The 20,377-nt window shown below is 45.4% G+C and overlaps 1 protein-coding gene across 2 annotated transcripts in view; it reads right to left on the reverse strand.

Moving 5' to 3' along the window:
* Positions 1-668: 668 nt before the first annotated feature.
* Positions 669-20,377, reverse strand: part of SEMA4C (semaphorin 4C) — a 96,453-nt gene continuing 76,744 nt past the window's right edge. For both annotated transcript variants that reach the window (XM_039354320.1, XM_039354319.1), the window contains 8 exons: positions 20,160-20,311; positions 19,460-19,635; positions 18,559-18,703; positions 17,754-17,976; positions 15,530-15,645; positions 10,124-10,281; positions 9,336-9,406; positions 669-3,550 (listed from right to left, as the gene is read on the reverse strand). In XM_039354320.1, the coding sequence (XP_039210254.1) occupies positions 2,709-3,550; positions 9,336-9,406; positions 10,124-10,281; positions 15,530-15,645; positions 17,754-17,976; positions 18,559-18,703; positions 19,460-19,635; positions 20,160-20,311 (1,883 nt within the window). In that variant the 3' untranslated portion in view covers positions 669-2,708. The remainder of the gene's footprint in view (positions 3,551-9,335; positions 9,407-10,123; positions 10,282-15,529; positions 15,646-17,753; positions 17,977-18,558; positions 18,704-19,459; positions 19,636-20,159; positions 20,312-20,377) is intronic.

Here is a 20,377-nt window from a genome sequence, read left to right on the forward strand (position 1 = left end):
CTTAGTTAAGTTTTAGCCTCCAGCCCTGAAATCAGCCTTGTTTTTTTGATTGGAAGGGCCAGAAAAGAAGAAAAAAAAATATCTTCTATGTAACCACTTTCATCTTGGGAGGGAAAACTTGGTGGAAGCAGAATTTATCCATGGGAGGGGGTGGGAATTTCAGAAAGGACACTTGAAAGCAACTCATTGGTTTGTTCATTTGTTTGCAATCTTATCCCAATATATCTTTGCTTTTCTTTCTCTTACTGTTCCAATGATTTTGCCCTCTGCACTTTTAACATGAAATCCCTCTCCGGAATAATCCGATATCCTCTTGGTCTTCCTTTTTCGCCTGGATGACCTGGATGGCTGAGAATCTCCATAGACCAGGGGTCTTCAAACTTGGCCCTTTTATGACTTGTGGACTTCAACTCCCAGAATTCCTGCCTGGCTGAGGAATTCTGGGAATTGAAGTCCACAAGTCATAAAAGGGCCAGGTTTGAAGACCCCTGCCATAGACTCTTGGTAGGAGTCCCTCCTCTCCGTTAACTCTCTTTTGACTTGACTCCTTCCGGTCCAATTCAGCCACTGGTGGAGCTGTAGAACATAGGTAGCCCCCGAAGCAGAATAAATTACCAGTGTTGGAGGGAGGTCAACCAACTAGGAACAAACACAGCACACCGAGCCTGTTTTTTTCCCACCCTTTCTTCTTTTGTCATTTTATTATTAGTATAAAAATATTTGTACATTTCCGTCAAATAAATACATTTTAATAACAAATAAATTACAGCTGAGGGCAGGACAACTCAGCTGGGAAAACAAGGGTGTGTGTTCCTTATGTACATAGTAGTGTTTTCATGAAGGAAGAGGTCCAGGTAGAAGGACAACAAACATCTAGTGATAATGGAATGAAACGCATGCGGGATACGAAAGGGGGTGATCACGCAGACAATTTCAACGCAGGGGTTGAAATGAACGTAGGTAATTGCATGCTCCCTACGGAAAATGGAGGGCAGAAGAATCCGGTTCTGTTCGTTTCTTTCAAAAGGGCCATTCTCTTTCTCGCTCTCTGACAATCTCCGATTGTATTCACACAATACGTTTGAATACAATCGCGGCCGATTTCAATCACCTTCTGGATTCGCCCCGTACAGTGAACCCTAAATTTACCAAATTTTGGGGGGGGTTGGGCTTGCACATTCACCCTAAAATGAACCAAGGTTGCCACCAACCAATTCACAAGCTGGGTGTCTGCATCTGCAAAAGTTTTCGCTTGACCCAGTGAAGCAGCTGGGGCAGACAAAGCCCTTCTCTCTCTCTCTCTCCCACACAAACACAAACACACGCACAAGATTGACTGGTAGGAATCAAATGTCACATGTGTTATGACACTGAAGGATGCTGAGAATGTAATCTGTGGGATGAAGCAATGTGATGGCACTTGTTTCCCTTAATCCGCCCGCAGAAGACCATCATGCTCACGGGCATGAGCGTGCAAACACACAAAACTTCCTGACATCGCATGTATCCCTCAGGAAGGGGGCCTGGGACACTACGAAGGAGGCAGGGCAGAGGATGTGAAATAGCCCAATGGAGTGACAGGGTGTTGATTCTCCTAGCTGCACCACCCTCCTGCCAAGGGAACATGCAAGGCATTAGCAGAGAGTGCGCCATTTGGGACGGACCCCCAACTCTTGCCTTCCTCCACTCTCTCGGAATTACCCCAGCCAGCCCCTTCCTCTGCATGTGGTCCTAAGAGGCTCCCAAAATGGATGGGATCAAACATCGGGATGCCTTTTGTTTTGGTGAAGATGCAAGGAGAGTTTAAGGGAGGGGAAAAACAGACACCTGAACCCTGGCCTGGCGCTCTTTAAAAACCCCTGAACAATTGATTGGAAAGTTTTTCCCCCCTATTCTAGTGACATGCAGCTCACCCAGAAGGACATCAGGACCAAGTCTTCCTCATCCCCCAAAGGTGTCCCGCCTACTGTTGGAAAAAACAAACTTTCGGGTGGGTCGAGTGTGTCTCTTTTACACACTTCTAAATGTGGCCATAAGGAAGGAGGCCAAGCTATGGTTAAAAGCATTCCCCAGCCCCTCTTTGGTCGAGTTTCCCAATGCGCACCTTGCCCCTTAGGATGCCTGTCTTTCCGAGGTCCCCTTCTCCCCAAAGTGGCCCTTCCTTTGGGGTAGGGGTTGATTTGCCATCCTCCTGGTCCCTAACCTTCTGGGGGAAATCGCTACTGCAGAGTCCAACTCTTGCAGGCAAGCCAGGAGAGAAGAAAGAAACATGGCAACAATGGCGAGGAAGCCAATAGCAACCATGACGTGGGAATGATGCTCCAGCTTGCTTTTCACACAACCATTTCAACACCGCCTCCGCACGGCTTTTGGAGCTGAAACAGGCCAATGGGCTCGGCGCAGGGTCTCCCTGCCGAAGGGCAAGTCTCTAGAGGCTCAGACTCAACATCCAAGATGAAGGGACGAAGACCACCACTCACAAAGTCCCAGAATGGTCCCCAAGGAAGCACAGCGGAGAACAAGGCAGGAGCTGTGAGGAAAGGGGGTCTTCTTGGCAGTGTATCAAAATCGGGGATGTGAGGAAGCCTGTTACAAAAGTGTCCAGAGTCTTGTCTTAAAAAGAAAGAGTCATTTTGGCTGCGGGCCAGCACCCTGGCCTAGGACATGAGGTAGTTGAGTAATTGGTCAGACAAAGTCTGCGGGGCAGCTCATACCGAAGATTCCTCGGGATTCGAGTCGGGCAGAGCTTGCCTCTGCTTCAACTTCCGACGCAGCTCCTCGGCCAAGTCACTGTAGTCCGGCCGCTCCTCGGTGCCCAAATTAAGGCGGATGTAGCCGTTGGAAGACGAGCCGCGGATGTTGCCCAGATTGATGCGGTTGGGCGAGTGGAGGTGCGGAGACTGCAGGGGTTGGCCAGGAATGCCATTTGTGGTGGGCGAGGGAGTGGTGCCCCCATTCTGGCACACGGCGTGACCCGGGACGATCTTGAGGGAACCGTCTGAGTAGTAGTAGCTGGCGGGGTCCCAGAGCTTCTCATCAGAGTCTGAGGTGGTGCTGGGAATAAAAGTGGGGCTCTTGGGCTCTTTGGGCAGCTCAATGGGGTAGACAAGGGTGCTCTCAATGGCCTTGGAGCCTTTCTCGCGTTCTTCTTTCAGCCTGCGCCTCAGAGAAAAGACCACGAGGAGGAGAACCAAACAGACAGCTGACAGAGCAATCACCACCACCCAGACCAGGCCCAAGTTGTCTAAGGGAGCCCGGGTTTCCAGTGACATGGCTGGGTCAGCCAACACAGTGACCTGGTAACTCTCCGTCATTAGTTCATTCATCTCCTCTACCTGGATGCACTTGTACAACCCAGAACCCTTCAAGCTGATGTCCAAGACAATCAGTGCCTGAAGATGAGCATCGTAGACAACTGAAGCTTGGTCTTCTGCCAGATCCTGCCCATTGAAGGTCCAAAAGGCCTTAGCAAGGTTGGAGGTGAGCTGGCAAGGTAGCACCAGGTCCATTCCAACCATCGCGGTGATGTTCTTGGAAACGATCTTGGTCCCTGTGGAGAAGTCAAGTAAAAGACAGAAGAACGGACTGGGGTTAATTCTGTTTTTATTGAAAAGTTTCCAACTTCAACATGCCTCCTGAAAATAAGATTTAAAAACTGAAAGAAAGCAAAGGAACTCTTTAGCTCAACCTACACAGGTACCCAGTTCTGCTCATGGTGGACATGCGACAGCAGACATACGCATTCAGACTTCCCTTCTTTTTTTAATCCTCTGAGCTGGAATGAAACCGCTTCTTGATCTCTACAGGCTTCACTGTACCCAAGATTCTAAACTTTGCAAATAGCTTATAGAAACGGATGTTAGTTATTTAAAAGCACCAATGTTGTGTTTTTCAGCCTGATGGACTCCAAAGTATTTTATGGCCCTTTAAAGCCAAACATCGGCGTTCCTTTGGGTGGTACCAGCTAAGGATTATGAAAACTGAAGTCCAAATCATCTGGAAGATCGTAGCTTGAAAAAAAACTGCTGTATGCCTTTATTAAGGCAGTGGTCCCCAAACTTTCCAGCTTGACAGCCCAGTGGGGAGTGGGGGAAGAGGGGATGGTTCTGTGTGAGTGACGGGCACGCATGTGAGCATGCGCAGCTCCATTTGCACAAACAGTGGGCACCCACCACTCATGTGGCTCGGTTCCAAATGGACCACGTCCTGGGGGTTGGGGATCCCTGCTTTAAGGTTTAGGAATTGTTTCATAAAATGAATGATGCTCAGAACAGAGTTCAATGCAAGATCAATAGACCTTAAGAAGGTCTGTACTTTATACATTCGTGTAAAAGACTATTTTTTTAAAAAAATCAAGTGAATCTAATCTGGAGAAAGGGCCGAATAGGGTAGATAGCAGTAAACCAGTGATGGCAAATCTTTTAGAGACCGAGTGCCCAAACTGCAACCCAAAACCCACTTATGCATCGTCGGGTGCTGGGTGGGTGTGGCCCATTGGGTAGGTGTGGCCCACTGGGTGGGCATGGCTGTGGTGGTAAGGGCAGACTGGGTGGGACTAAAAAGTTCAATCAATCAATTCCAACTTTGCAAGTTCTTTTTTTTTCCGCGAAAAGTTGAAATTGACTGATTGATTGAACCTTTTTTTTTGCACATGGCGGCAGAGGCCTAAAGCGAAAAGGTTTTATAAAACCCAGCTGAAGGCCGAGGACTGGGGCGACGGTGCACGTGCCCACAGAGAGGGCTCTGAGTGCCGCCTCTGGCACCCGTGCCATAGGTTCGCCACCACTGCAGTAAACCTTCTTTTACTGAGAATACCAGGTTTGGCTTAAGAAACTCTTTGAAAGGATGAAGATGTTTGAGGGTCCCAGAGCTTGGTCCTTGAAAGGAATTGTTCATGGACTACAAACGTTGGCTGTGACATATTATTATTATCACTTAAATTTAGACCATTAATGGAATGTCATGTTGATTCATATCAGCCCTTCAAGATAGACCAGACTAGGAAGTCAAAGTCATGCTGGCCTATACTACTACCACACCTAGAATACTACAAGCGGTTTTGGTCACCACACTATAAAAAAAAAGATGTTGAGACTCTAGAAAGAGTGCAGAGAGGAGCAACCAAGACGATTAGGGAACTGGAGGCTAAAACATATCAAGAACCATTACAGGAACTGGGCATGGCAAGCATAGTGAAGAGAAGGACCAGAGGAGACATGATAACAATGTTCCACGATTTGAGGGGGCCTCACAGAGAGGAGGGGATCAACCTATTTTCCAAAGCACCAGAAGGCCAGATAAGGAAGAACGGGTGGAAACTGATTGAGAAATTTTCTGACAGTGAGAACAATCAACCAACGGAACAGATTGCCTTCAGAAGTTTGGGAGCTTCATCACTGGAAGAGCTTTCAAGAAGAGACTGGACTGCCATCTGTCAGAAATGGTGTGGGGTCTCCTGCTATAGATGACCTATAGGGTCCCTTTCTATTCTATTCTATTCTATTCTATTCTATTCTTATAAAATTACAGTAACTCAATCTTGCAAGTCTCAATGTGCTACACACACACACACACACACACACACACACACACACCCTTATCTTTGTGATAATTAGGGAAGGTCCCGTCTGAGATTACATTTTGCAAATTACATTTCTGCCCTAGCCTCAGATTTCTTTTATCTGATTGTTCTCTTGGTTACAACTCTTCTTTCCTGTTCCTCCAAGTTATTCCTTCTGACCATCTCATCTCCAGATGGTTATTTATGATTATCTCTATAATTTAAAAGTGTCTCCTTTTAGGTCATGTTAAAATTACAGATTCGCCTCAGTTCTCAAAAGAGGCTGCGGGAGATGCCACTGAGTTATGTGGCATTGTGAGGTCACAAATGTGTGCTTTGATCTGCCAGGGAAGGTGGCAACTGAGTTTGACCTTAGTGACAATTTTTTGTCTCCTATGGCTTCCTTGAGTGGGTGCAATTCTGCTGTGTAGAGCCATAAACATGAAAATACTTTCCCTGTGAATTATGATGTCAGTGTAGTCTAGGTTTAAATCAGCAGGGATATTTGTTGTTATGGAGAATGATTTGATTTGTACCACTGGAACATTCTACACTTAAATGCCTTTTAAGCTCCGGAAACTTGCACAATTACATTGCCCAACCATAATCAATTATTCTTCCATGTCTGATCCCATTACATCACTTTAATGGGTTGTTGTGACAATAAGAAGGGGATATTCTTATAGTCTAGGCTGGCATCAAGCTAGGATCAGTTAAAATCTCTCTCTGTCTCTATGATCCTTGGTAGCTGCAGAATGCAGCCCCCCTTTTTTTAGTATGTTGTGAGAATCAGACTATATCTTTCTGTTTGCGAGCATGTTGTATCAACCCAACTCTGATGTCCTTTAGGATGTTCTTAGCCCAGCCAGAGAGAATACAGATGAGTTAGATCTCCTGTTCAAGCATCTGAGAATGATCCCCATTTGCTCTGCGCTTCCCTGTCAGTTTTAATTATTTTTATTGTTCTGTTGTTCTTCCCCACCACAAGCTAACATGGCTTCCTCTCTGGGAACAATTCAAAATACGTATCAGCAGCTTTCCACTGTTTCTGTCTACAAGGATTTAACACTTGGGTCTTTGCAATCTGAGAGCAAAAGGCAATAACCCTCCTGTCCCAAGAACAGGAAGAAAAGCAACAGCTGCTGTCTGTTCCCATAAGCACCAGGGCTCCATTCAGACAAGGTCTTCAATCCCACCGCGGCCAGCAACAATAACCTCCAGCGCACTTCCCACACGGCTTCCACGGAGGATGAAAGCAAGCTAAAGGGAGAAGGCTGGACCACATCTGCACTGACAATGCAACAACTGCTGCACTCAGGGAACACACAACAATTGTTCCCACCAGTCCTTGGGATGCTTGCTTCCCTCCAGCATCTGTTCATTTCTCTGACTGATAGCGCTTCAGAGCAATTACAATTTCCATGCACTGTTGAATAGAACGTGCATTTTCCTGGCATTATCAGGTTCACTGATGGGAGCCTTCCATGCGCTGTGAAACCAGTTCGTTTAGTCACATTTCGAAGTTACAACAGCAATGGGACTTAAGACTATTTTTTAGAGAGACCACCTTTGCAGCATCCTCATGATCAGGTGATCAAAATCCAGATGCCTCATATTTATGACGGTCGCATCCCCTTTTGCGACCTCCTCACAAGCAAAGTCAACGGGGGAAGCCAGGTTCACTTAACAAGTCACTAACTTAACAACTGCTTTGATTTGCTTAACAATCGTGGCAAGAGAGGTCGTAAAATGGGGCAAAACTCACTTAACAACATAAATTTGGGGCTCGGTTGGGAATTGCAAGTGGAGGACTTCCTGTACTGAAGGGATTCTGAAATTGATTAGATTGGTTCCTCCGGAAACTGTCTTATTTTGAAATTGACAAGCCATCCAGAACAGTATTTGTCCATCTTGGCAACTTTAAAATGTGTGGATTTCAACTTGGCTTTTGTGCTAACTGGAGAATTCTGGGAGCTGAAGTCCACACATCTTACAAATTGCAGGTTGAGAAAGTCTGATCCACAGTCTTCCCACCAAACATAGGAACCGTTTCTAAAATTCAGGGAGCTTTTTAAAACAAGGCATTTGAAACGTGCATTTAGGGACTAACGCTAGTAACGGGATATGTGTCCCTGTGCTGAGGATGAATCTGGCTGCTCTGATTTTGTGTTGTTATGGTTTCTATGATAACATTATAAATTATGTTGGATTTATTATTATGGTTCCCTGCACAGTCACACAGATGTTTAAACTGGATTTGGTATTTTTATTCAGCTATCAACACAAGTCCTTTCCCAAGGACCGGGGATAGGCTGATATGGAAGTGTGATGGTGTTAAAGGTATTGTCGCAGGATGTAAGCTGTTACGAACAAAGCTGCCTTTTGCAATTGACTGATGGTGATTTTGTCAATGCTGATGGTGTTCAAGTGGTGCTCCAGTTGTTTTGGGATGGTTTCCAAGGCGCCTGTTATTGGTGTTATCTTGGTTTTCTTTTGCCACACTATTGTTGTTGTTATTTGCACACTTAGCCAGTTGTTCAAACTGGATTTGGCATTTTTATCCACCTACCGAGTCCTATTATTATTTCATATTTGGAGTTTAGTAACTTTGATTTACTATATTGTTATAGAATGTCTGTTTTATCAGCATCCATTTAGAGTCAGGTGATTGAAGGGTCCTAAAACCACTTGCAATAAATTTTTAAAAATGCATTTAAGAGGAAGACAAGCAGACAAATAGAATGCGGGATGATAGGAGGGATCCTTCTTTCCCCAAGGAGCTGGTAGACAAAACAGCTGCCTTCTTTAAAAAAAAAAAAAAAAACTACTTCAAATGAGCAAGGATAAAGATTTAAAGCACATCTGGAAATGGAAAACTGAAATTCAAAGAGAGAGATGGAGGGAGAGAGAGAAAAAAAGAGACAGAAAAAGAGAGAGAGACTGAGGAGAGCAAGAGAGATTGAGATTGAGGAAAAGAGAAAGATTGAGAGAAAGAGAGAGATTGAGAGCAAGAGCAAGAGCAAGAGAAAGAGAGAGAAAGCTTGAGAGAGCAAGAGAGATTGAGAAAGATTGCAAGAGAAGAGATTGAAAGAGAGCAGGAGAGAGACTGAGAGAAAGAGATTGTGAAAGAGAGAAAGAAAGATTGAGAGAGAGATTGAAAGCAAGAAAGAGATTGAGAGAAAGAAAGAGAGAAAGAGAAAAAAAAAAGAGAGAAGAGAGATCAAAACTCACAGCAGCCACTGAAGCTTGCGCTGCAGGGTTACAGTTGCTAAGAATGTGGAGCACGTTCCTGTTCTGTAGTTTATGAGGTATGTGCCTGCAGCTTGCGTTTGATGCGCAGGTAATACGATGCGGTATTGTCTGCCACAAGCACCCAGTGTGAGAAAATGGTTGCAATCACAGGGCTTCGTGCACAAGAGGCAACACTTTTGATCCTGCCAAGAGTTCATTCTGACTCACTCAGCCAGGCAGCTGAGAGGCCTAACCTCTCCTTTCCTCTTCCTAACCAACCACACAGAACAGTTCAGACAACAAAAGCACCTGCGTTTGTGCGGACGGTCCTAGACAGCTAGGTATAAATACTGGGGGTTTCCCAATTATTTTTTTTTTAAAGGAATAACTCAAAAGTCAATCTCCATCACAGTCATGGCTTTTTAAAAGACAACATTGTGTTGATAAGAGCTTCAGGATTATATTTAAGGACATCTAGTCAATAGCAATAATAGGAGAGCAGTGAAAATCACCCAAGGGGTTGTTATTTGTTTGGATGACTGACCTGGTCTGGAAGAACGCAAGGGGTTACACATCATGGGCTCCATCCCCAAATCTTGGAACAACACTGAGGTCCTGTAAAAGCCGAAAACAAATCCCATCACATGATTTGTGGCAGGGGACAAACAGAACAAGGCTAGGCCCTGAGGAATAATTTAAAGGCAATGTTTCTCAACCTTGGCCGCTTTTAAGATGCGTGGACTTTCAACTCCCAGAATTCTCCAGCCAGCAATGCTGACTAGAGAATTCTGGGAGTTGAAGTCCATGCATCTTAAAGTGGCCAAGATTGAGAAACACCGATCTAAGGATTAGAAAGAACAGGACCACAACCGGACTCACCGTCGGACCTGCCACAACTTAAGCCTCTGAATAAAAATGACCCTTGGATCCATTTGCTGAGAAAGGTATAGTTTATTAGAGAAGATCAAGTGCATTGCATTACTGCAATAATTACTGTTTTTATAATGGTCAGTCCCAGGAGTAGTTTGGTATGTGGCCCCCCCCCTCCTTCTCCCAGCTGGGTGACCTTGAGACAGCATCTCGAGAAGATACAGCCCTTACTTTCATTTCTCTAAGCATTCCCCCGCTTCATTCCCCTCTCCTCACCCCATAGTAGCTGAGTAAAGGCAAGCATAAGATGGCAGTTGACACATGTACACGTTCCCTGTTCAAATGCAGCATTTTAGCATTCAAAGGCTACAGCCTTATTTAGAAAGATCAGGTTTCTAGACCTTATGGTTCCAGGAGGAAAAAGGCTCTGTAAACTGCCCCAACTGCCCTTCCACGTCTTACCCATCATAAGCATCAATCCGGACACAGCGACTTCCATTCCAAATCCAAGCACAGTAAGGGTCCTTGGCGAGAATACAGTCGGAGCATGTCCGGTACTTGCTGCAGTTGGCCACGGGGACCTGGATGACTTGTGTGTTGGAGCCAATAAAAAGGACTCTCTGAGAACGGGAAAGAAGAATTAAGGTAAGTCCTTACTTAACAACTGATCACTCAATGACTGCTCAAAATTATGACGGACCCCTTAAAACAGTGGTTCTCAACCTTTCTAATGCCCTGACCCCATAATACAGTTCCCCATGTTCTCGTGACCCCCAAGTGGGTGTGGCCACCAATAAGAGGGAGTAGGAAAGCTAGGGAAAAGGGAAAAAAATGGCGGACAGCGTGGTTTGGCGACCCCCGTGAAATGGTCATTTGACCCCAAATGGGGTCCCGACCCACAGGTTGAGAACCACTGTTCTACCCTATCTATGTTTCCTGGTAAAATACATGGGAAAATCCCATTGGAGGAAAATTCCACTTAGGGTTAGGTCACCATGAACTCATAGAGCAAAATGGACACCGCCAACAAATTCAGAGTGCTTGGGTATGGTTAGGAGGGCACTGACTCTTCTTGCCTGGACTATCTATGTTTCCTGGTAAAATACATGGGAAAATCCCATTGCAGGAAAATTCCACTTAGGGTTAGGGTTAGGTCACCATGAACTCATAGAGCAAAATGGACATGACCATCAAATTCGGAGTACTTGAATATAGTTAGGAGTACACGGATTTTTCTGGCCTGCCCTATCTATGTTTCCTGGTAAAATACATGGGAAAATCCCATTGGAGGAAAATTCCACTTAAGGTTAGGGTTAGGTCACCATGAACTCGGAGCGCAAAATGGACATTACCATCAAATTTGGAACACTTGAATATAGTTAGGAGGGCACTGACTTTTCTAGCCTGCCCTATCTATGTTTCCTGGTAAAATACATGGGAAAATCCCATTGCAGGAAAATTCCACTTAGGGTTAGGGTTAGGTCACCATGAACTCATAGAGCAAAATGGACATTACCATCAAATTCGGAGTGCTTGGGTATGGTTAGGAGGGCACTGACTTTTCTAGCCTGCCCTGTCTATGTTTCCTGGTAAAATACATGGGAAAATCCCATTGGAGGAAAATTCCACTTAGGGTTAAGGTTAGGTCACCATGAACTCGGAGAGCAAAATGGACATCACCAACAAATTTGGAGTTCTTGGTTATGGTCAGGAGGGCCTGACTTTTTAGTCTACCCTATCTATGTTTCCTGGAAAAATATATGGGAAAATCCCATTGGAGGAAAATTCAACTTAGGGTTAGGTCACCATGAACTCATAGAGCAAAATGGACATCGCCAACAAATTCAGAGTGCTTGGGTATGGTTAGGAGGGCACTGACTTTTCTTGCCTGGACTATCTATATTTCCTGGTAAAATACATGGGAAAATCCCATTGGAGGAAAATTCCACTTAGGGTTAGGGTTTGATCACTATGAACTCATAGAGCAAAATGGACATTACCATCAAATTCGGAGTACTTGAATATGGTTAGGACGCACTGATTTTTCTAGCCTGCCCTATCTATGTTTCCTGGTAAAATACATGGGAAAATCCCATTGGAGGAAAATTCCACTTAGGGTTAGGGTTAGGTCACCATGAACTCATAGAGCAAAATGGACATTCCCATCAAATTCGGAGTATTTGAATATGGTTAGGAGGGCACTGACCTTTCTTGCCTGGACTAACTATGTTTCCTGGTAAAATACATGGGAAAATCCCATTGGAAGAAAATTCCACTTAGGATTAGGGTTAGGTCACCATGAACTCAGAGAGCAAAATGGACATTGCCAACAAATTCAGAGTGCTTGGGTATGGTTAGGAAGGCACTGATTTTTCTAGCCTGCCCTATCTATGTTTCCTGGTAAAATACATGGGAAAATCCCATTGGAGGAAAATTCCACTTAGGGTTAGGGTTAGGTCACCATGAACTCATAGAGCAAAATGGACATTCCCATCAAATTCGGAGTATTTGAATATGGTTAGGAGGGCACTGACTTTTCTTGCCTGGACTAACTATGTTTCCTGGTAAAATACATGGGAAAATCCCATTGGAGGAAAATTCCACTTAGGGTTAGGGTTAGGTCACCATGAACTCATAGAGCAAAATGGACATTCCCATCAAATTCGGAGTATTTGAATATGGTTAGGAGGGCACTGACTTTTCTTGCCTGGACTATCTATGTTTCGTGGTAAAATACATGGGAAAATCCCATTGGAGGAAAATTCCACTTACGGTTAGGGTTAGGTCACCATGAACTCGGAGAGCAAAATGGACATCACCAACAAATTCAGAGTTCTTGGTTATGGTTAGGAGGGCCTGACTTTTTAGTCTGCCATATCTATGTTTCCTGGTAAAATACATGGGAAAATCCCATTGGAGGAAAATTCCACTTAGGGTTAGGGTTAGGTCACCATGAACTCGGAGAGCAAAATGGACATCATCAACAAATTTGGAGTTCTTGGTTATGGTTAGGAGGGCCTGACTTTTTAGTCTACCCTATCTATGTTTCCTGGAAAAATATATGGGAAAATCCCATTGGAGGAAAATTCAACTTAGGGTTAGGTCACCATGAACTCATAGAGCAAAATGGACATCGCCAACAAATTCAGAGTGCTTGAGTATGGTTAGGAGGGCACTGACTTTTCTTGCCTGGACTATCTATATTTCCTGGTAAAATACATGGGAAAATCCCATTGGAGGAAAATTCCACTTAGGGTTAGGTCACCACGAACTCATAGAGCAAAATGGACATTCCCATCAAATTCGGAGTATTTGAATATGGTTAGGAGGGCACTGACTTTTCTTGCCTGGACTATCTATGTTTCGTGGTAAAATACATGGAAAATCCCATTGGAGGAAAATTCCACTTAGGGTTAGGGTTAGGTCACCATGAACTCGGAGAGCAAAATGGACATCACCAACAAATTCGGAGTGCTTGGTATGGTTAGGAGGGCACTGACTTTTTTCTGCCATATCTATGTTTCCTGGTAAAATACATGGGAAAATCCCATTGGAGGAAAATTCCACTTAGGGTTAGGGTTAGGTCACATGAACTCATAGAGCAAAATGGACATTACCATCAAATTCGGAGTGCTTGGGTATGGTTAGGAGGGCACTGACTTTCTAGCCTGCCCTATCTATGTTTCCTGGTAAAATACATGGGAAAATCCCATTGGAGGAAAATTCCACTTAGGGTTAGGGTTAGGTCACCATGAACTCATAGAGCAAAATGGACATACCAACAAATTCGGAGTGCTTGGGTATGGTTAGGAGGGCACTGACTTTTCTAGCCTGCCCTATCTATGTTTCCTGGTAAAATACATGGGAAAATCCCATTGGAGGAAAATTCCACTTAGGGTTAGGGTTAGGTCACCATGAACTCAGAGGGCAAAATGGGCATCACCAACAAATTCAGAGTGCTTGGTTATGGTTAGGAGGGCCTGACTTTTTAGTCTACCCCAGTGGTTCTCAACCTTTCTAATGCCGTGACCCCATAATACAGTTCCCCATGTTCTGGTGACCCCCAGTGGGTGTGGCCACCAATAAGAGGGAGTAGGACAGCTAGGGAAAAGAGAAAAAAATGGCGGACAGCGTGGTTTGGCGACCCCCGTGAAATGGTCGTTTGATCCCAAATGGGGTCCTGACCCACAGGTTGAGAACCACTGCCTTAAAAGATACTTGGGACTGGAGTCAAAGTTCTGAAGGCCACTCCCACCACCGCAGTGATCCATCAGTTAGGAAAGAAAGACTCCTGACCCATATTTAAGCCAAAAATAAATTTTACTAAACCCAAAGTGCCTACAGAACAGGCAAAGCTGGATTTGAGATTTTCACACAAAAAAGATACGCTTAACTTTCCTTTGCTCCCGGTAAACACCCTGGTTGTCTGTCAATGTCCAATTAGGAGTTAACAAATTATTTGGGAAATGGTCCCTGTCTTCTTTTGTGACCCTGAGAGCTAGTGCTTCTCGTGGGACAATCAGGCTTGGTTTTGTTCCCTCCCATTCTTGATGTCAGCTTGCAATGCATAGCTCAGCAGAATGGCACCCATGACATGACCACAGTTTGGCCACTCAGCAGCCGGCTTACATTTGTAGCATCCTGTACCGTGATTTATGACGGTTTTTCCCCCCCTGCCCAGAAACTGACATTTACTTCTGGTTTCTGGGGGGAAATGGACATTGCAGACAATGGGCTCACTTAACAACCATTGCATTTGCTTAGCAACTGTCACAAATATATATATATATATCCTAAAACTGGGCCAGTCATACGGATGACCTGCTAAACAACCAGCATGATTTTGTGATAATAATTCTGGGCTCCATTATAGCTGTAAGTTGAGGACTCCCTGTAGCAGAGTAAGACTCTTCCAATCTTGATCCATTCTAACACTTAGGAGGCCTGAAAAAAAAATCACCCTCCACTTTCTGAAAGCCGAATTGGGGGTGGGGTGGGGGTCCTATGTGCCAGACACACTAAGACAAAGGTGTTCTGCCAGACGTGGCATCCTATTGCTGTTCGTTCATTCAATGAAGCTTCTAGGCCTGATGAATAACGTGATGGCTTTGGTTTGCAGGCAACTTCTGAGGGAACATTTGACATCAGAAAGAGTCGGTGGCTTCCATAATTCCGTCTCACGGGCCAAGTCCAATCTTATGCTGGATCAGGGCGAAGCTGACATGTGGTTCAATGTCCTTTGCAAAGGACATGTCCTTTTGCCTTAGCCAAACCATCACCTTAAACCAGCTGATTCACTTGGGTGCAGCATGTGAGAGGAACCCCAGCCGTTCCGTTAAGCCACCTTGGCCTCGGGCCTAGCGCATTCTGTGAATCCAGGGACTCTGCTATGCCATGCCTAATTTTCTCCTCTTACTTGATGCCTTTTGTTCCACCAGATCCTTATCAACGACAGACGCCTTTGCGTACCAATTATCAGATATAAGCTAATGGCTTTATTCTGGGTTGGGTTGGGTTGGTGAGGCTGTGTTGTGTGTACAGCGAGGACAGCCCTGGGAGGAGGCATCAGTGCTACCTGAAATTTCGATTTTATTCTATGTAGCAATTTTTCACAGGTGTGAGTCTGCAGAGAAACACCATAATAACATCTGAAGGATGTGTCTGAAGACATCATCATGCAAATGCAAATACAAATACTTCCTGACTTCTGATGCAACAAAACTCACGGCATATGCACAATGACATCCCTGTGCACCCAAGTTCCAATCTGTCTCCCACCTACAGATCCTTATTTTTTTTTTTCCACAATGGCACCAGGACTTCAGTGTCCAATTCTTCCCAGACACTGTGCCCAAGACTCTTTCTTACCTTTGGTACTGACAACACCAGACTCTTGATGGGTTGGGCTTCCTCAAAAACTTGCAGTTCTTCTATGAGGTGGACACCTGAAGGCAAGGCCACCGCCTTGTGTAACCAGCCGTTCTCTGCACAAAAAAAACCCAGATCAGGTGACAATTCAGTGACTGTAACCTTCCTCATTAGGAGACTTTATAGCTTGGTGGAAAAACACAATTTTTAAAGTTGCATTGTTTAGAGTTCGATGGCCGTTTGAATGCTTTTAAGTACACAGACATCTTCTTTTCATCCTTCTCTTGCCAGAAGGATCCAATTCCCAAAATCAACCTCATGAATGGCACTTAGGGTGCCCCCATCCCTCCACAGGTGGGCAAGTTCAGCTCCCTGCATGTGAACACCAGTCATAATTATTTGCATTGCCCACCAGACCTGATCTACATTGCCTTCTCTTAAGAGACGCTTTTGCAGTCCAGCTAGACGAAATGCGGCAGGCCACATTTCAAATGAGCTGTTGGTTTATTGCAATTTATACTTCTTGCTTCGCTGTTCCTTTTTTTTTTTTTGGTGGCTTTAATCGCTTTCTGCTGAACGCATCAAAAGAAGGATTTGTTTATTAAAAAAAAATCAGCTAAGTGGTTAGAAGAAGCAATTAAAAACATCGCTGCGCCGCTTAAAAATACTCCTTGATGAAGAGAGCTGTGATTTATTCACTTTGAAATTGCTAATAATAAAAAGGGCAGATGAGAAGCTCCGGTCTCCAAGGGGGCATTTCACACTTGGTTGACAAACAGGAGGAAATGCTTCTTCTTTTAGCCCTCCTAAAAATTTGTCTTCCGTCTCTGATCAATTTTTAACTAGCAGAACTGAAGGGAAATGTCTGCCGAACCCTTGCAAGAGAAGGCAAACAATTTTTTTTCTGATTGACTTTTATGAGAGAGTCAGCAGAAGGGGTTTTAGGGCCAGAAAAAGTATCACTTAAACGCTAACGTAAAAAGGCTCCTGCTGATTACAGCTAGTCCTTGACTTATAGCAGTTCATTCAGTGACCGTTCGAAGTTATCAACGGCACGGACAAAAGTGACTTATGACCAGCTTTCACACATATGACCGTTACAGCATCCCCAGGGTCACGTGATACGAATTCAGACGCTTGGCAACTGGTTCACATTTACGACCGTTGCCGCATCCCAGGGTCACGTGATCTGCTTTTGCAGGGGTGTGGGTCTATACACATGTTGTATACAGCATGTTTAGGTGTGTGTCATGTATATGTTTATTTATTTTATTTATGAGACTTATATACCGCTTTAAGTGCAAGCACTCTCTAAGCGGTGTACACCAGTAAGCAATGTATATATATATTTACATTGCCCCCAACAATCTGGGTCCTCATTTTACCTACCTCGGAAGGATGGAAGGCTGAGTCAACCTTGAGCCGGTGAGATTTGAACCGCTGACCTGCTGAACACAGTCAGCTAAAGTGGCCTGCAGTACTGCACTCTAACTGCTGCGCCACCTCGGCTCTTTATTTATGTATCAATGTTTCACTTTGAGAGCGGGCAATTAAATTTCATTTTTGATGTGTGCCGTTGTGCCCATGGTAAAAAAATGACACTAAAGGTTATCTATCTGTCTGTCTATCTATCTATCTATCTATCTATCTATCTATCTATCTATCTATCTATCTATCTATCTATCTATCTATCTATCTATCTATCTATCTATCTATCATCCCTTCAGTCTTTTTGGCAGTATTTTTAGGGCCCAGTTCAGTAGTGCCTAACTGGCTTTGTGCCTAACGCAGGATCGGAACTCACGGATCTTCTGGTTTCTATGATGTTGCCTTTAACCACTAGGCCAGGGGTAGGCAATATTGGCTCTTTTATGACTCCTGGACTTCAACTCCCAGAATTCCTGAGCCAGCCACGCTGAGGGGAAAGGGAGAGGTTTCCAAGCTGAGCCAGGCTGGCTCAGGAATTCTGGGAGTTGAAGTCCACCAGTCATGAAGGGGCCAAAGTTTCCCTCATGCTGGCTCAGGAATTCTGGGAGTTGAAGTCCACGAGTCATCAAAGAGCCAAGGTTGCCCACCCCTGCACTAGGCAAACTGGCTCGCGATAAAATAACTAAGATTAAAAATTAGCCAACAAAAAAATGTAACTGCTGAAACTTAGATTGACGCAGCGAGACATTTTTACGAGGACACAGCTGTAATTCTGACCTCCTTCCTCAGCCCGTACCTGTCCCGATGTACAGCACTTCGTATGGCTTGCCATCCAACCCATGAACTCTTTCCACCACTAGCTGGGTGAAGTTGGCATCCTTCTTCACCAGCAAGGGCTGGTTGCCCTGGGGAGGCACGGCCTTATCCATCAGCGGGTGCTTCTTTGCAAAGTTCAGGGTGTTGTCTGGGAGCTCCAGGGAGGTGGAGAAACTGTTGTACCGGTGCCAGTTTGTGATACACTGGAACAAAAGACAAGAGAAGCAGGATTTAGATTAGAGCTTCAGCTACAGAGACTTAGCAAAAACTTGTCAATTCCTCACCAAGAGGAGCAGCCTCCTTCAGGAGGGACGGGCCAGAAGAAGTGTGATTATCTAGGGCAAGGGTCTTCAAACTTGGCCCTTTGATGACTTGTGGATTTCAACTCCCAGAATTCCTCAGCCAGGCAGTCATCAAAGGGCCAAGTTTGAAGACCCCTGATCTAGGGCCATGTTTTTCAATCTTGGCCACTCAAAGATGTATGGGCTTTAATTCCCAGAATTCCCAGACCAGGATGACTGAGAATCTTCATAGACAAGTGACCATGACTTGCAATTTTACTGCTGATTTCTCCGTTGACTATGCAAATGCGACAACAGCTCGTAAAATTACTTTTTTAAAGAGGTGTCATAGCTTTCGGTGGTCACGAAACAGGGCAACTGTTAAATGAGGACTGTCTGTATCAGCTGCTTGGCAGCAATGGGAGATACAAAGGATTATGTCACCCAAGCAGGATGGAAGGGGTGAAAGTGAGGGGTTCTGCCTCAGTGGGGACATGGACTTACAGCTCCAGGACGGGGAATGGGTTCCTGATCGGAGTAACGGATCCACTTCTGAGCGATTTCACTGTATTCCTTGTAAGGGCCTTCAAACACCTTTTGCACATCCAGGATCTGGTACTGGCAAACGGCAGAGACATCTACGTCTCCCCTGCAGGAAGTAAAGGAAAACAGGGGGTTGAGGGTTCAAGTTCCAGGGGGAAGGGGATGATGCCACACAAGCGGTGAGGAAACGCACAAACGCAGCTTTGCGCAAGTGGCAGGCCGGCGCATCCACCGCTTGTGCAAAAGGAGCACGCGGGCACTTGTGCCATGCACATGTGCTTGCCCACCACTTCTGTGGCACAGTTCCGAACGGCTCAATGCTCAGGAGTGGGTCGTGGGTTGGGGACCCGTGTTAGATCAATGCAAGTGAGACGTGGGGAGTCTGCAGAGAACGGTAAAAAAAGTCAGAACAAAAGTCACAACAGTGTGATCCAATCTCTGCCTGGCTTTTACATGATGAGAAGTGGCAGGCAGGTGCACCCGCCGCTTGTGCAAAAGAAGCATGCAGGCATGGGTGCCGTGCACATGTGCTTGCCCACCACTTCTGTGGCCCAGTTCCGAACGGCTCAATGCCCAGGAATGGGCTGTGGGTTGGGGACCCTTGTGTTAGATCAATGCAAGTGAGACAGGGGAGGTCTGCAGAGAACGGTAAAAAAAGTCACAGCAGTGTGATCCAATCTCTGCCTGGCTTTTACACGTGACACACATAAAAGATTCCTTCACAGCCTTATGGAATCCAAGCTCACTTCTTTTTAAGAAGGGAACGCGAATCCACCAGTCTCTCCCATTTAAAAAAAAGTCTACAGCCAACCTTTAGTCTTATCAGCACTATTGGAGCAATGGGCCCCCTGAAAAGCCTTACCAGCGTGCTTGGAAGACCCCAAAAAAGCTGGTCTCGCGCCAGTGATCGCCGTTCAGCGTGTAGGTCCCCTGGATCCGGTTGAAGTGCAGCTGCTGCTCTGGAATGGAGCAGAGCAGACGGGCCTTCAGAAACGTCGTCCACCTCTTCTGCAAAGTACGGGCGCCCCCGACATCGCCCTGCATCGAAAAAAGAATGGCCCGTGAACCACTTAAATCTCCCCACTGTTGATATTCTGGGTTCCAGATTTGTGTGGAGATGCTACCTCACACACACACACACCCCTTAAGAGTTCCCAACCAGGCGAGCTTAACTGAAGTGTTCGTCTTTGGTTGTCCTACCAGCTGGACTGCCTCTGTTTCTGGAGACTTTTCGCTCCAGGGTTGGAGACAGGAAGCTCCAAAGGTGAGGAATTTGGAGCAAAAATAATCCAATCCTTGTGAGTTCCCCAGCAGCTTCTCATGCATCTACAAACTTGGCCACTTTAAGACTTTTGGACTTCAACTCCCAGAATTCCCCAGCCAGCTAAGTTTGGAGACCCCCTTACAATAGACCTTTGACTGGACGCAGCTTTCAGATCCTAGCCCAGGTGTGGGGCCATTCCCATGCCCCACTAAGATTGTCCTAGAAAAGCTCACTCCAAGATTTGTGGAGAAGCCCTTCCAGTCCTATGCCACCCCAGAAAGAGAAACAGACTGCCTACCTTGCAGACCCGAGCCACTCGGGCTACCACCTGGTCAATGTCACAATCGTACTCCACCGCCCGCTCGCTGAAGAAGAAGTAGACTTTGTCGTCATCTCCGATATTGCTGCCTTTGCTCTCCTGGACAAATGCCGAGCCCACAAAATGGGGTTCTGCAGGCAGAAGATAGCAATAGCAACAGCACTTGAGACATATGTACTTGCTTCGTAGGGCTTTAC

This window comes from Crotalus tigris, unplaced genomic scaffold, assembly GCF_016545835.1.
Source record: "Crotalus tigris isolate CLP2741 ecotype Arizona unplaced genomic scaffold, ASM1654583v1 scf7180000018549.3470463, whole genome shotgun sequence".
Taxonomy (NCBI): domain Eukaryota; kingdom Metazoa; phylum Chordata; class Lepidosauria; order Squamata; family Viperidae; genus Crotalus; species Crotalus tigris.